At 38.5% G+C, this 17,743-nt stretch overlaps 1 protein-coding gene across 3 annotated transcripts in view; it reads right to left on the bottom strand.

The window, feature by feature from the left end:
- The window catches only part of LOC117965611 (adhesion G protein-coupled receptor E1-like), a 56,962-nt gene that overhangs the window by 24,666 nt on the left and 14,553 nt on the right, over nt 1-17,743 (bottom strand). For 2 of the 3 annotated variants that reach the window (XM_059007024.1, XM_059007023.1), the window contains exons 2-7: nt 16,062-16,151; nt 15,306-15,434; nt 11,098-11,142; nt 3,269-3,397; nt 400-477; nt 174-212 (exon numbers count right to left, since the gene is read on the bottom strand). In XM_059007024.1, the coding sequence (XP_058863007.1) occupies nt 174-212; nt 400-477; nt 3,269-3,397; nt 11,098-11,142; nt 15,306-15,434; nt 16,062-16,151 (510 nt within the window). The remainder of the gene's footprint in view (nt 1-173; nt 213-399; nt 478-3,268; nt 3,398-11,097; nt 11,143-15,305; nt 15,435-16,061; nt 16,152-17,743) is intronic. The other variant, XM_059007025.1, reaches the window with a different exon arrangement.

The following is a 17,743-nucleotide window of genomic DNA, read 5'->3' as shown; positions in this document are numbered from 1 at the left end:
TTACAGTCTTTCGTAACGCGACTGTGGTGGAGCAAGGTCCCTCACATTGTAAAACCAGCAATGGACTTGTTTGGACTGTCCTTAACTGTGCTTTTCATTTAAACACTGTGATTTTTAACAAATATGTAACTGCACCAACAAAAATACTACAAATGTTTTTTTTTTTTACTTACCGGTTGTGTGTAAGCCACTGTCCTGCAGGGTGGAGGTTTCTGAAAAGGAAAAGAAGGAAAGGTTAATAATTGTTACTACTTATGAGGCGCTATCACAATGAAAAGGTGGACATTTTCAGTATGATGCGTCAATCTAGCTGTGTTAAAAATTAAAACCATTAAAACCTTTTACTTTGTTTCTGTATATGTGTATTTGCTGTAAAACCTTGTTTTATTGTCAACTTACCTGAGTTGTTTCGGGTAGTGCTGTCCGCCATTTTGTGGGTGGAAGTGACGAGTGCTGGAGTGGGCTTTGCTGGCGGTGCTTTGGTTGCAGTATTTAATTTTGTAAAAATGTAAGAAAGCCAGAGATTTAGTGTTAGTGTATTTTATTTTATACTTATTCTACCATAACACCTCTCTTACAACATCCTGTACACTAGGTATTCAGTGCATATTTTATTGAAGCAATACAACCACTATAGGTACACCCCAGTGCTGTGGCATATACCCTGCTCCATGGCACGGCAGCGGCACCATATAGAGTTGCTACGTATAACGATTTGGCAGTGGATTTGAATACAACAACTTTTGTTTAAGTGATAGACATTATACAAATCAAAAGATCACATTTTGCATGTGAGTGACATGCAATGTGTGATTTATAGTATTCACACGTTGTCAAACGGTTTCTGTTAACAGAGAAAAAAAAGGATAAAAACATCTGACAGTTTAATTTTTGGACCAGTTACACATATTTCACTTTTTCAAGACCTACACAGTGGTGGACCTAATGCAATGATAGTGTATCTTGAGAGTGGTGACACAGTGGTGGACATAATGCAATGATAGTGTATCTGCGGGATAACTGAGCATTGTGCTTAAATTGGGCATACAGTATTCCACAAAGTTTGCTGGCTGTGACAGGGTGGAAGCCCTGTACATGTAAATAGTGTGTTTGTATATATTGTGTGTAAATAAAGATGTATTATATTGTATTATGTTTGGCAGGGATGGGGGTTCATTCCATCCCTGCCAGACCCACGTGGGGAATGTGGCTGGGTCTTGATTGAATAACTGATCATCAATCAAGTCCCAGCCACATGGTATAAAGGAAGCCACATTATTTTGACGACACACGTATGTAACACCTAATACGTTTCAAGCTTTACAACATGTCTCCTTGGTCAATTAGCAGATAATGACAGCTGGGTCATTCCATGTCAACTCAACCACAGCTTACACCTGAAGATTTTGATTTTGCTTCTATCATGAGTTGTGGAAGATACAGATCAGGTATGAAACCAGGCCAAATATTTAAGCTGAGTGATGACTATTTACTGAAATACATCCCCTTTAGTAGGGGGGAGGGAGTCAAACTTGAAATGCTTCTCGCTTTGGAGTGATTTTGAGGACCTACAAAATAGATTTAGTATGTCAGTAGCCCTATGAATACTTCAAAATAAGTATCAGAGCTGTGGTATTATTGTGATGCTGGGGGTCTCAAAATGGAAACATTTTAAAATGTTCACATTTCCGAGTGATTGTTTAAGAAATTCAAGTGCTTGTTCCTTCTAAAGTAGCTTATATATCACTTTCAAATTGCTTATGCTTGTTCGTAATGTAATTACTGTTTGCTAAAACTGTATTTTTATGTATATTTATGTTATTATTATTATTATTATTATTATTATTATTATTATTATTATTATTATTATTGTAGGCTAAGATACATTTAAGTGAACCCTTAAAGGTATTTCAGTCAAAATGTCTTGTTTGCCATGAACAGTACTCAAATACTAACTCTTTTTATTAATTAAAATTAGATTTTATTCATTAAATAAATATTGATTTACATTTTTCAGTTTCATATATTGAGGTGTGTACAATAGAGGGTTCATTGTATAAATAAAACTGTCACTTTTAAAATGATGTACCCCTTCCCTCAGGCCTCAAAATTGCTTGAGCCGGCCTGCCTATAACTGCTTCCTATGATAGTGCATTTTCCATTTCCACGTGGATTTGTCAAACACTCATCCTCAGTGGTGTAGTCCTAAATCTTAAAGTACCGGAACGCCAATTAAAATACGCATTTTTCTAAAACAAATTAGAGAATGATTGAGCGTGAACAGCCAATCAGCTTCCAGATCTAGCGAGCTTCTATTTTGCATAGATGCCCGCAGGAACGCTTAACTGTGAATTAAATTTTAAATCAATCCGTGCATAAATACCGTATTTTTCCCTTAACATTCTAATCTACAACTGATCGGATAACATACAAAGCTACTTAAACATACTTTCTGACGCTGGTCTAGAGACAAGGTAAATCATGTCTGTGACAGGGCCCTGTAATGAAGGCTCAATTCGAAGCTACTGGACAGCAAATCAACAGGAAAGACACAAGTGGTTCACAATTCTGTCATCAGCTGGATCCAAACAACACCCTGCCTCCCTGCCACCCTGATTGGTGGTTTTCCAGCCAAATTTTGCTTTGCAAAGTTTTTAGTATGAAAAGCTTTTATAAGGGTTAGTTTACCATGGTTTGCTTTTTGGTGTGCTTTTGCATACCTCTCTGTGCTTTGTAATGTTTGCCTATGCTTTACCACGCTTTCACTATGCTTAACTATGCTTTTATAAGGGTAATACCAATTTGGAAAATTGTGTTATTATTGTGTAGCTTTTATGAATCTAGGATGCATTTTGTTAAACAGGGAGGAGTTTTATTTTTTAATGTTTATTGAATGGCATTCTATTAAAATACTAGCTTCCTGATTTATTGATGGTGTTAGTCTATTTAATAAAAATATGCTTTGTGTAATTATTATTATTTTGTAAACTAAAATATATTTCTGTTGAACCTATTTTTTCTCAATAGGTTTGTTTGTCCTTATTATAATTGACCATGGTACATTTGCACAGTAATTCTCCAGTTTGACCATGGTTTGAGTTTTTTAATATGCTTTACCATACCTCTGTCTCTGGGCTGTAAAATACTTACCAATGCTTTACCATGTTTCCACTATGCTTTATTACACACTGCTATGCATTTACTGTGGAACACTTTTAAAAAGGATAGCGTTCTCACTTCTTGCCCCATGTCAAATTGAGCCTCTTACCAAAACATATCTGTTTGGCTTGGCGGTGCATGTATCCAGGATGGCAGTCACACCTGAAGGAGACAGGTAGATTGATGCAGTCCGCGTGCTTGCCACAGAGTCCTATATTTAGCTCACACTCATTCATATCTAGAATGAAAACACATGGAGTTGCTGACCAATGCTTTAAATACACTTTCCATTTAAGAGTAACCCTTAGTACATGAATCAAAGTTGATGTATTTTTTACTCTCCCCAGAAAACATTTAGGAACATGGTATACCAAAAAAAAAAAAAAAAAAAAAAAGGACATCTCATTTGCTTATGTAATGTCCATCAATATATAATGAGACGTAGGGTTTTATCAGAACTTCTGGGTTTAAGAGGCCAGTGCCCTTCAACAACTTCAAATAAATCCTATTGTATTGTATTAGTCAATATTTCCCTTATCTATTCCTGATAGTTTATACTGTAGGTCAGAGGTTTTCAACCTTTTTTTGAAACTGTACCCCTTCTATCTGGAGGTTTCAGCTTGAGTACCCCTTTACAATTTTCACTTAACTGAACGGTACCTCAGTTACAATAAAATTGAGAATAATTTGGGTGACAAACTGCTGGTTTAGGACAGAACAACAAACAGTAGGCTTAATTCTTAAAACTTTTAACTACAAGTATTTGGATGCACAGAATTAAAAAGACAAGTATTGGGTTAGCAAACTTATTTTTTTGTAACTTTGACTGCCTTTTTTAAATTTTGACAGCCTTTTGTAAAAGTGAAGGCCTTTTGATACCCAGCATACACTGCAATACCCAGCAAAGTTGTACACTGATATTCTGATAGCACAGCAATTCAAATGAAGTTTGTAATTGGTTGTGTTCCTCAAATACACAATAAAAAGTGATATTTATAGGGTATACAGTTATACAGTGATACAGTGGTTACGGACATCTAAGAACAGGTACTGCGAGCATCTGGATTCATACCCAGAGGTACTCTATAGGCTCCTAGGACATTCACAGCTTGTTTGACACCCTCTTGTAGTTGCCAGTTTCTGCATATAAAGCAAAATGCTGTTTGTCAATCTCTCTTTTTTCTTATAAATCAGTCTTTGCAGGAATCATTCTGAAAACACTTGAATCAGTTAGGGACTACCAGTCTGACACTACAGGCCTTTAAATTGCACTACCAATTTGCAAGTTGCTAAGTGGTTGCGTTCCTCAAATTTGCACTGCAAAGTGATATCTTAAAGAATAGGGTATATAGTGCTTTTTTTCGCATCTGCTCGCTTTTGGTGCAAAACTATGCTCCGATACACTCAAGCTGATACTGTGATCACAAAACACTTGGAATGGACTTAAATTGGTGCTTCTGTTGCATAAATACACTACAAAATGTGCACATTTCACTACAAAATGTCCATTATATATAATGGACATTTTTTGTATGTATTTTGCTATAGGAAATCGCGGTCGGGGGGGGGGGGGGGGCGGTTCTCCTGTCGTATCCCATGAGTCCACAAATCCTGGGCCAACAAACTCGCTAGTACTCTCTTTAGATGCACAACAGTCTTAGCTAAAGAAAATGGGTTCCTTCCAGTTCGTACGACCGCCATTGGCCGAGCCTTACGCCGATGGTGTTTTTATAATGGGATTTGCCATAGGGAAGGGGGTGGTCTCTTATCGTACCCATATCTCCACAACCCCTGGGCCAACGAACTCAGAAGTGCACTCTTTGTATGCACAAGAGTCTTAGCTAAAGAAAGACATCGGCCACGGGTTCATACGCCACCCCACCGCCAGATGGTGGGCGTTGCCCCAAAGGGGTTTTATAATGGGATTTCAAACTCAACCTCTCTAAATCTGACCTCCTTTTCTTTCCCTCCTCCTCCCCCTCCTCTGATCTCTCTATCTCTGTTCCTCTGGAATCTACCACACTCTCTCCCTCTTCCTCTGCTAAGAACCTCAGAGTCACCCTGGACCCCTGCCTCTCTTATTCCCAGCACATCTCCACTCTGGCACGCACTTGCTGATTCTTCCTGAGCAACATCCGAAGAATCCGACCCTTCCTCACCAACTACGCCACACAGCTCCTGGTCCAGGCCTTGGTACTCTCCCGACTAGACTACTGCAACTCCCTCCTGGCTGGCCTCCCTGCGTCCGCCACCCGTCCACTCCAGCTCACCCAGAACTCCGCTGCCCGGAGTGGTACGGAGGTCCACCTCGGGGCCCCTGTCGATCCCTCCAAGCAACGTGTCCCCAACTAGAAAGGACACCAGTTTAGACTTTTTTTTGCCAACCTGGAGCTCAAAAGCTATTGGAAATGCAACCTTGACATGCCATCATGCTGAAAATGTGTAAATTTGTTGAAAATGTAGCATTTGAAAATGGGTGGCTCCCTGTGAAAGAGGGCCCCCAGACATGACCCTAGGAAGTTCAACCCGGTTTCTAGGCCCCGGGGTCATGGAGATATGACCCCAAAAAGGGTAGTTTTTGGACATTTTTGACAGGGCGTATCTTGGGTTCAGTGGGGGTTAGGAACTTGATTTTTTTTGTGGCAGGGCCCCATGGGGCCCGCACAAGGAGTCACCATTTTCATGGTTCAGATGCCAGGACGGCTTGGCAAAGTGAATTTTTTCGTCATGACATGAGTTTTTGGGTGAACCACCACACCATTTTAGGGGGTGGTTTGGGGTGCTCCTCTGAGTCTATATCACTTTGAATGGTGGTTCTACATGCTCGGGTTCGGGAGATATGCCTGAAATGTGTTTTTCAACCCTGCCATAGACATGAATGAGGCTGAACACCCTGAACGCCCTGAAAATATTTTTTGCAAAGAATTGCTACGAAACTGGGCATGTTACATTCAGGCTGGCCTAGAACCCTTCGAACGGTGGTTGTAGGTGCTCTGGTTCGAGAGATATGACTGAAAATGTGTTTTTTAACACTGCCATAGACATGAATGGGGCTGAATACCCGAAAATATATTTTGCAAAGAATTGCTATGGTGGGTGTATGCGTGCAGGGGTTGCATGGTGGTGTGTGCGTGCAGGGGTTGCATTGTGGTGTCTGCGTGCAGGGATTGCATGGTGGTGTGTGCATATAGGGGTTGCATAGTGGTGTGTGCATGTAGGGGTTGCATGGTGGTGTGTGCGTGCAGGGGTTGCATGGTAGTGTGTGCATGTAGGGGTTGCATGGTGGTGTGCATGCAGGGGTTGCATATTGGTGTGTGCATGTAGGGGTTGCATGGTGGTGTGTGTGTGCAGGGGTTGCATGGTGGTGTGTGCATGCCGGGGTTGCATGGTGGAGGGGAATTGGAGTGCAGGTTTTGCACAAAAGAGGGGCGGGGAAAAGACTGGGAAGGGTAGGGTAAAAGAAAAATTACTACAATCATTTATTTTCACTGTCGACTCCCAGTCTACTTACCCTCACTTTATGATTTTATTTTGCGATTATTTAATTATTGTCAAAATAAACGGCCTTCATCTACTCACAGTTGCAGTCTCATTTCTGTCCAAAAAGAACCTGAAACACTACAATATATTGATGGACGTTACATAAGAAAATGAGATGTCCTTTTTTCGGAATACCATGTTCCTTCCCAAAAATGTGTTTTAATATTATCCTTTAATAAAGGAAAACGACTGCTTTAATTAATTTTCATGTATCTATTTCAGTGCAATGTAGTTTCTTCATGTAATAAGAAATACGTTTTTTTAACATTTACATTTTATTTCTGTTTTTTCATTAAAAAAAAAAAAAGATTTCTGGGGAGAGTAAAAAATACATTAACTTTGATTCATGTACTAAGGGTTACTCTCAAATGAATTCACGATCCAGTTTATGGTAAACTGCATGAATGACTTAGAAACTCGGCTGTCAGCTGAGACCCCAAAACTGGGCTGAATTCGAAAATGCAAAGCGGCCCAGAATTTGGGACGTTATCTAAAAACCAAAGCGGCCCAGAATTTGCGACGTAAATGAAAACAGGGGCAGTGTATATGTAAAACTGTGATTACATTAGAGATAAACTAATGTATCCTCTAACAAAACTGCAATAGTGTATACATTTTATATTAAAATATATCGCAAAAACGATTATAGATATATGCTACTTGAAAGAAAAAAGTACACCACCACAGAAAGCCAATTCTTACATTCGTGCATAACATGATTCATATAAAGTAATTACCCATAGTTTGTTATATCAGTACAGCGTAATATCACATTATATTTTAATGGTAAGGTTGTGGAAAGCAGATCACTCTCTCTCTCTCTGATCACAATGTTAAAAATGCCTGCAAGCTTTTCCACTCGTGTGACGACATATTCATGTGACAGACATGGACCAATCAAAACGCGAGACTGTTATGCGGTTCCATCCCAAAAACTGGGCCTGTGTCATACCTCCACCAGGCACTGCAGTTTGAAAAGAAAGACGGTGCTGGTACAGTTTTTATTAACAAATAACAAAAATAAATAAAAGGTTTGAACAAAAAAAAAACACTTGCTCACAGAGCAAAATAAAAATGTTAACAAAAACAAGTCTCGCACACAAAATATAAACAAAACCCAGGTCAGGCTGAGCAATTGCCTTCACTGTTCCTAGATTATTATTAAGTTTCATTTTCACTCTCTCTCATTCCTCACGCTCTCTCTGCTCCTAATACACCCACCACGAGCGCAGAGAGCTTTTATACAAGATGCTTTTTATACAGGTGACCATCTCCCGATTAGCAACAAATTAAATCACCTAATTAATTCGGGAGATGACCACCTTCTGCACAAGTTTTCTAAATACTGTGTGGATGGGGCATCCCATCCACGCTACTAAATAATATAACAAACAAACGGCTACGCCGTCACTTCTATAAACAAAACAATAACAAAATGTGCTGCGTTTCGCCATCATATTTATACATAAATAAACAAACAAACAAATAAATACAAAATAACACAGGCAGAGGGGGAAACCCTGTTCTAAAATAAACAAATCCTGTACAGGGCTGCTCGCCCTGTTACAATACTCTAGGATTATTTTTAATCAGGTTATCAACCCATTATTATCTGTTTTGTTTTTGTACTGTTTCAGCACTCTTGGATATTTGATATGTTTAAAAGTTACTCGTATATTTCACCTTTGAGAGTCTCTTAACAAGCCTGAGTAAGCCCTCTGTTTTGAGGTTGGTATAAAAATGACCACCAGAAGTGTGCACAGTTAATTTCCTTCCTCCTGAAACAGGGAATTTGTCAGATTTTCCATTTAAATTTAGCCAAACGCAGATAGTATTGTAGCATTGTGTGGAAATGAAGGCAGGCTCACACAGATATTGCTGGTTCTCGAATGCAGCTCTTGCAAATTTATTTTTTAACTGAAAAAGTAGGGTTGCAACCTTTATAAAATCATGATTTATTAATACTTACACTTTATTGCTTGCAATGTTTTTTGCACAATACAGGGTACCCCGATGTAACTTTATAACATTTATTCCCTGGTCCCTCTCTAGTCTGTTGAAAATAAATGCAAATTTTCTCCAAAACGAAGCAAAGCTCAACAAAATACTTCAGAGTGGCTGAACATATTTTTAGAAACTGTAGATAAACACGATTTCTCTTTTTCTCTTTTTTCTGTCTTGTATCTTTCTGAAACCCGTGCTCTGTGCTGTGACTTTAGCATATTGTGATGTCAGAACAGGAAACCAGTGGACACAGACAACTGTGCTGCGATAATGAAAGCGCTGCGGTGATGAAAGTGCTGCGGTAATGCTTGTGCCAGTTTATTATAAAATAAAAAAGGTTTAAACAGAAAACAAAACACTGAACAAACAATTGGCACAAACCTAAATCTCAGCAGTTCTAGTGTTAAAGTCAGCACGAGTAGCACATTGTCTAACAAAGAAAAAAAGAAAAAACATCTGACAGTGTGTGAATGCCTCCTGTTGAATCTTCAAGGTTTAGAACTACCTTCGAATTACTGGCTAGAGAACGAACCATCAAACCTTTGAACACAGCCCTAGTGGGAAGCGTATTCTGCTCTAGTAAACTCCAGTGAAAGGTGTCTTCTATTTACATACTTTCACATCGTGTTTGATTGAGTATCCATCTCTATCCAGTATTAGGAAAGAATCCAGGATTACAGGAGCAGGTGTAGCTGCCGACAGTGTTGGTACGATATTGATTCGTATTTTGTAATATACTTCTTGCTCTTAATTGTATTAATACTTGTACTGTGATTCTTGAAATGTATATGTTTACGACTGTAAGTCGCCCTGGATAAGGGCGTCTGCTAAGAAATAAATAATAAATAATACATGTGATCCGAATGTGCATTCGGACCACAGAGCCAGGGGGTTTGGGAGCACTCATCAATGGCTGCATGAAAACGCATTTGAAATTTCAGTTAGTATCCACTTTGTATTTCCATTCCCAATACTCTCATTGGGCAGTCAGTTTTCCAGAGGTGAAAGTCTAGTGTACCGCTATGCTACCAAGCATCCTTATACTGCACAGCAGTGGTTAAAAAACATTGTAAAATATTAATATTTCATGCAATATTACTATTAGCTTCATCTTCACACTGTCCTGTGTGACTTCATTGGTAACTAACCCCAAGGAGACAGTTGCACGTGTGCAGTTTGTTGATTCATCCGGTGCTAAATGCTCTGTTAGTTAGGAATAAGTTTAAGGTTATGGGTAAAATTGTGATTAACGGCTAGGATATGATCCTTCTGCAGTATTTGGTTCTGGACAAATTGACAACGTGACACTGCTATGCTGATGATACACAGTTATATCTCTGTGAAACCTGGTGACATTATTACATCAGTCTTACTGGAGTGTATTATTGACATCAAAATTTGGAGGTTACAAAATTTCCTGCAGTTAAACTCTAGTAATAGGTTCTCCGCAACAACATGACTTGTCAAAAATAGACTTGGGTGACTTAACTCCGAATTTAAAATCAGAGGTGAGAAATCTGGGTGTTATCTTTGACTCTGCTTTAAGTTTTGAGTCGCATATTAAAAGGATTACAAAGGTGTCTTTTCATCATCTAAGAGATATTGTCAAAATTAGATCATTTCTGTTATTCTCTGATGCCGAGAAAGTAGTCCATGCCTGTATTTCATCTAGACTGGATACTGTAACGCCCTGCTTGCTGGGCTAACTAGCTAAGCCTTGTCACAGCTACAGCTTGTGCAGAATTCAGCAGCAAGGGTTCTCACCAGAACAAAAAAAGAGAGCACATATAACTCCTGTGCTGGCATCTCTGCACTGGCTTCCAGTGAAATTAATTTAAAAATTCTATTACTTATGTTTAAAGCACTAAATGCAATGGCACTAGTTTACTTGTCAGAGTTATTGTCTCCTATTGGCCTCTGCGTGCATTGGGGTCAGCTGATAGTGGGCTGCTCTGCACTCCGAGGGTAAAACTTAGGAAGAAAGGAGAGGTTGCTTTTTGTGTTCGGGCTCCACAACTATGAAACTCTCTACCAGAGCATATCAGAAGTTCACCCACGTTGCTACTTTTAAATCAAGGCTTAAGACTCATCTTTATTATTTAGCCTTCTGGTTTTATTTTGACATGGTTATTTTAACTGTTCTATTTTTTTTTTATGTGTTTTTTTTATTTTTGTGATTTTGTCTTAGTGGTTTTAATATCTGTCTTTCTAATTGTGAACTTGTGTGTAGTACCTTGAACCCTGCGTAATGAAAGGCACTCTCTAAATAAAGTATTATTATTATTATTATTATTATTATTATTATTAGTCATAGTCGTAGTCATAGTATGGTAAATGCATAGTATAACAATTGGAAAAGTGGTGAAATTTTTTTTGAAATGCTCAAAAACATACCTGGTACTGGAGTGGTCTTTGGTGCTTTGGTTGCAGTATCTAATTCTGTAAAGATGTAAGAAAGGGACATTTCAATTTATCATCCTTTTAAATGGGTTTCCTAACATGAAAAGGAATAAAGCAAGGTTTGTAAGCTACAAAAAAAAAGAGGGGTTTCTAAAATTACTCTTTGAAATATGTGCACATTACAAATTTAAAAAATAAGAGGGGTATCTAAAATTACTCTTTGAAATATGTGCACATTACAAATTAAAAAATAAGAGGGGTTTCTAAAATTACTCTTTGAAATATGTGCACATTACAAATTAAAAAAAATAAGAGGGTGTGATAGGGGAGAGAGCTATGCTGACTCTGCTGGCGTGTTCACAGTGCTGCAGGAGGGGGCCAGCAGTACTTGGCCTTGCAACCCTATGCCTTCAGGGTAGTCCACCGAGCAGGGAAACAGCATCAAAACGCAGATTTTTTCTCTCGGGAAGGCATGGGGTTGTAAGATTTTCGAATGGACCGGTGGTGCCATTCTGAGGAGGAGGGTATGTGATAGGGGAGAGATCTGTGCTGACTCTGCTGGCGTGTTCACAGTGCTGCAGGAGGGGGGCGGCAGTCATCCAACAACCGCCTGTCAGTCATGGCTGTGACACGGGGAGGTGGGAGAGTGGGTGTGTGGACTTTCCCTCTCTCTGAATGGCTGGGAGGCGGGTCTTGGGGAGATTGTTGGCCCTATAAGATAATGCTCTGCTGTTTCCTCAGGTCTGCCTTTTTAGACGCGCTGGATGTGCGGAAAGTGCTGGTCGGGAGCGTGGATCAGCGGAGAGAAAGGAGCCTCCTGATAGAGAGAAATAGGGAGAGCGGGGAACCTTTGGGCAGAACCCCAAGTATTGAAACGAAAATAAAACTGGGCACCTGTGTGGTGACTCCAAATACACCTGTCTGTCTCTGAGTCAGTGAATTACCCACCACCCTTCCACAGAGGGGTTTCTAAAATTACTCTTTGAAATATGTGCACATTACAAATTAAAGCATAAACATCAAGCAAAGAAACACAAGATCATTACCTTGAGAGATGATGAAAGCATAGCGAAGTGTAATAAAGCATAGTGAAAGCATGGTGTGGATGAAATAGCAATGTATAATATGTTTAAATGTATAAGCCCATCCTAAAAGTGTTTATATCAGGCACATTTATTGTATCCTTCCCATGAGGATTACAATTCATGCAGACATTCTGTCTAGGAGAACCCCCACCGATGGACTATTAACTACCAAGCTTCAAACAAACAATTGTTTATACTTCCATGCAACGCATTACTTCAAAGAAGCCAGGCCAGGCCAGACTTCACACTTTGATAAACAAAATACTGATTAGAATTAGGGCTTCTGCTTTTTGACTTTTACTAATTTCATTTTTCTGTGCTTATTTTTAGCTAGTTTCGAGTTTTATGGAAATCTTTTTTTTTTTTTTTTCAGGGCTTTTGCTTTTTATATACTGTGTATGAAATTTATTGTTTTTGGTTAATTTCCATTTTTGTTTTCTATCACAATATCTATTAACTCAACAGTACCTGCACACACTTCAATGTACCTTCTTTCCTTTGCTGTCTTCAGCAATGAACTCCTTATGGTCACAGTCATATTCTTCTGGGGTTTTGTGTGTTTAGGCATTTGTTTAAATTGTCACAATTTGCAATTCTGTTTTAAATTCCATGAGGGTGTAAATACTCCCTATCGTTGTACTGTAATGTAGCTTAAAATCTGGCGAGCAAGAACATCTCATTTTAAACTTCACAAGCGTGTTACAATCCTCCAATAAAACATGTAGGAATGTGCTGCCACTCAGTAGTTGGGGTGGGTTTAAAGTATTCAGAACTAATCAATGCGAGATACAAGTCAGGAAGGAGGGACATTGCCCAACTGCACTGATAGTTTTTCTGTAGGTTACTGTATTTCATTGTTGCTGGAAAAACGGTAAAGTGAAGTAACCATTTCCAGTGTTTTTCAGATGTTTATGGTATATTACTGATTTCATTTTTTGTTTTGTTTTGTTTTACTGATTTTTATGGGTTAAAACTGAAAATCAGAAGCCCTAATTATAATCAAAACAGATGGTTCTGCAGCCAGTGCTAGGGGAATGCATGAGTCAACTATATTCACAAGGTGACAGTTAAAATGCTTTTCTGTCTAGAGATCAGAAGACATCAGAACATCAAAGGATAATTTAAAATTCCAGTGAAGGTTTTTAGAATTAAGGACACCAGCACTATCTGGTGGAAGATGGAGTTTGTATTGAACTGGTGCTAAAATAGATGTAATATTGAGACAAGAATACAGAGCTTTAATATATATATATATATATATATATATATATATATATATATATATATATGAATGGTTATATTTAAAAAACATTGTAAGCTTGGGATATGAAAAGCATTATTAGATTAATTGACAAAAACGAAATTACCTTTAATAAATTATGAAGTTTTAAAGACAATTGTTTAAAGCATACTGACATATATTTAGTATGTTAAGGAACATTGCAACTTAAACTAGAAATAAAACCAGTAACTGCTGGAAAAAGAACCCTGTATCTATTAAAGACAAAGGGCAACTTTCTTCAAAACTGCTAAGCTGTGGTTACGAAATCACCTTGCTTCAGAAGTAACACATGTTTGTACTGTGCCAGAGTTCTGACAATGCTCATATTTGATTGAATTCTGTAATTTCTAAATAAACAAAATGTGTTTTTTTTACTGTTCAAAGATGTGTCTGTTTATTTTTGTCTGAACACTGCTTTTTATTAAGATATAATAATCAATTGAAATACTTATAACTGTGTTCAAATTTAATTTACCCCTGAAAATTTCAAATTAAATCTTAAAATATACCTCACAATGGTAAGCATTGTAAAGCCCAGAGGGTATGGTAAAGCTTTTTAGAAAACATGACAAACCATGGCTAACTATGGTAAATGCATAGCATAACATGGCAAACCATGGCTAACTATGGTAAATGCATAGCATAACATGGCAAACCATGGCTAACTATGGTAAATGCATAGCATAACATGGCAAACCATGGCTAACTATGGTAAATGCATAGCATAACATGGCAAACCATGGCTAACTATGGTAAATGCATAGCATAACATGGCAAACCATGGCTAACTATGGTAAATGGAGAGTATTACATTGGGAAAGCAGTGACGACTGAAATCAGTGCATATCCCAGTGTGGTCCAGTGGTTAAAGAAAAGGGCTTGTAACCAGGAGGTCCCCAGTTCAAATCCCAACTCAGCCACTGATTCACTGTGTGTGACCCTGAGCAAGTCACTTAACCGCCTTGTGCTCTGTCTTTTGGGTGAGACATAGTTGTAAGTGACTGCAGCTGATGCATAGTTCACACACCCTAGTCTCTGTAAGTTGCCTTGGATAAAGGCGTCTACTAAATAAACAAATAATAATAATAATAAGGGTATCTACAATGCTTGCTAAGTATTCAAGCAAAAAATGCTTCTGAAAAGGCTCCTCAAAGCTGTGATGGAGTGGGGCTGGGGAAGCAAATTTTCGCAGAATCATAAGCAGGGCAAATGATCACCACAGCAGAAACAACACACAAGAGGCTATTAATCAGGTAACACATGAAATATTAGGAATATGTCAATAATATCTCTTTAATGGAGGGTGTCAATACTTATTTGCACCACTGTTAGCAATACATTTAGTTATTTTGGTGTTTTTTTTTTTTTTTTTCTTTAAATCCAAGATTGTTGTAGTATACTAAGCTGTATGTTGATTTCCAGTAATAGGGGGTGTCTGTGATGGGGAGAGCCTTGTCACTGGTTTGTGAGTGCATGTGTGCCTTTATGGAAGCAGCTGGGATGCACAACAGGAGACGTGTTGCTTAATTATTATTATTATTATTTTTTTGTAAATTAAAAAAGATTTCTGTTGAACCTATTTTTTTCTCTAAGTTTGTTTGTCCTTATTATAATTGACCATGGTACATTTGCACAGTAATTCTCCATTTTGACCATGTTTTTTTTTCTTTTTAATATGCTTTACCATACCTCTGTCTCTGCGCTATAAAATACTTACCAATGCTTTACCATGTTTCCACTATGCTTTATTACACGCTGCTCTGTGTTTACTGTGGAACACTTTTAAAAAGGACAGCGTTCTCACTTCTTGCCCCATGTCAAATTGAGCCTCTTACCATCACATGTATCTTTCTCATGGTACTGCATGTATCCAGGATGGCAGTTACACCTGAAGGAGCCAGGTAGATTGATGCAGTCCGCGTGCTTGCCACAGAGTCTTCTATTTCCTTCACACTCATTAATATCTACAATGAAAATACATTGAGTTGCTGACCAATGCTTTCAAATACACTTTCCATCCAACCACTGTAATAAACCTTTTTGGTGTTTTGCTTGTTGTTTTTAAATGGAATCTTTGGATAAAATCCATGAATTATGCCCTATCAATAAAATACAGGTAAACCAACTCTAAAGTGTGCTTTTTGTAATAAATAGCAGCTCGTACTTGGTTCTGTATTAAACATAACTCAAAATGAAAGGAATACTAAATATACTCTCAGATTATCTTTAATCAGGTTATCACCCCATTATTATCTGTTTTGTTTTTGTACTGTTTCAGCACTCTTGGATATTTTATATGTTTAAAAGTTACTAGTATATTTCACCTTTGAGAGTCTCTTAACAAGCCTGGGGTGACCACCAGGGGTGTGCACAGTTAATTTCCTTCCTCCTGAAACAGGAAATTTGTCAGATTTTCCATTTCATATGCTCTCTAAATTTATCTTGTAGAATCCAAGTTGCCAGCTCATTTTCTGTATTTCTTGATTCCAATGAAATCTCGTGATGTGGTGACATTTCAACTGTGCTGGCCACACTCCCCCACCGGTGAAAACAAGAATCAAATGTTTGGAACGTTCTTCATTGTAACTTACCAGTACATGAACCATTTAACAAGGTGAATCCAGCTTCACAAGAACTGTCTGCCAAGGAACAGCACCAGAGCAGCAATCCCACAATGATACCTGAAGACAAGGAAATGGAAAGCACGTTTAGACATACTAAAAAAAAAAGTGTATTATCAATAATACTAATAGGAGTCTAAGACAAATACACACTGTCGGTTTTTATTGAAGTTACAGTAACACTTGAATCAATCACAGAGCAATGAAAAGTATTATACATTTAAAAGCACTTTGTATCTTAGTGGAAATCCAGTTGTAAGTGAACGTTTAAAAAGTATACATTTTGTCCTCAGCATCAGGTTATTGAGCAAACCGGGCACATTGACGACTTGCATCCAGTTTGCTGTTCATAGGCCTTAATCGATCCCAGTTTTTCAAATTGGTTGATAAAGTGTTAACAGGAATGTTGAAATCTGCAGCATCATCTTTCTTTTTCTTGTACAGTGGTGGATTACACCGTGTAACATTTTTTCTTTTTTTTTTTTGGTTCCTGGGTAGTAAGTGTTATTTCCTAATTGCTTATGCCTCAAAAGTATTGAAAATGGCTATTATTCCCCACAAACTTTGCTTTTGTGACCAGGACAGTGATATTTTGAAATTTACCTATTTTCCAGAACATTCCAGATAGATTCAGTGCTGAGTAACTTCTAGAACTTTCTAGAACTTTCCAGTAATATAAATAGTAGTATAAATACAGGAACCTTAAGCCCACTAGTTCAGTTTAGTTCCAGCTGCCTAAGTGGATACATATCTGCATTTTTCTGAGATGGCATCAAGGTTATAGGAGACATCAAAATGGTGGCATTCCTGATGGGTCTCCAAGGCGGTTTTACCAAGTTTCCCTGCTATCTTTGCCTTTGGGACAGCAGGGACACCAAGGCGCACTACCACAGGCGGGACTGGCCACAGCGGACCGAGTTCTCTGTGATAAGGAGTCGGCAGCCTTCAAGTACCTTCAAGACTTCTTCCCTAAGCTGTCTGAGGCAAAGGTCAAAGCCGGTGTCTTTGTCGGACCACAGATAAAGAAGATCCTGGAGTGCAATGAATTCCCCAAGAAGCTCACTAGTAAGGAGAAAGCGGCTTGGAACAGCTTTGTCGCAGTGGTTCGGGGCTTCCTGGGCAATCACAAGGCCGAAAACTATGTGGAGCTGGTTGAGACTCTGGTGAAGAACTACGGCACAATGGGCTGTAGGATGTCCCTCAAAGTGTTTGGTTTTGTTTCACTGTTGTTTTCATTTGTTTAAAACTAAAACCGCCGGATTTTCGATCTACCTAGAACCACCACACGGGTCATTTTGACAGATACATTTTTAAACTGCATCAATATGAAAATGAAGGTATTGACAATGTCGACACAGGGGACTTTTTCGACCTGAAAAAATAAACAAGGACCAGGGGTCACAAATGGAAATTAGATAAAGGGGCATTCAGAACAGAAAATAGGAGGCACTTTTTTACACAGAGAATTGTGAGGGTGTGGAACCAACTCCCCAGTAATGTTGTTGAAGCTGACACCCTGGGATCCTTCAAGAAGCTGCTTGATGAGATTCTGGGATCAATAAGCTACTAACAACCAAACGAGCAAGATGGGCTGAATGGCCTCCTCTCGTTTGTAAACTTTCTTATGTTCTCCTTATGTTCTTATGAAAGAC

Source organism: Acipenser ruthenus, chromosome 34, assembly GCF_902713425.1.
Source record: "Acipenser ruthenus chromosome 34, fAciRut3.2 maternal haplotype, whole genome shotgun sequence".
Lineage (NCBI taxonomy): Eukaryota > Metazoa > Chordata > Actinopteri > Acipenseriformes > Acipenseridae > Acipenser > Acipenser ruthenus.
The sequence above is the reverse complement of the archived record's forward strand: the minus strand, read 5'-3'. Positions and strand labels throughout refer to the sequence as shown.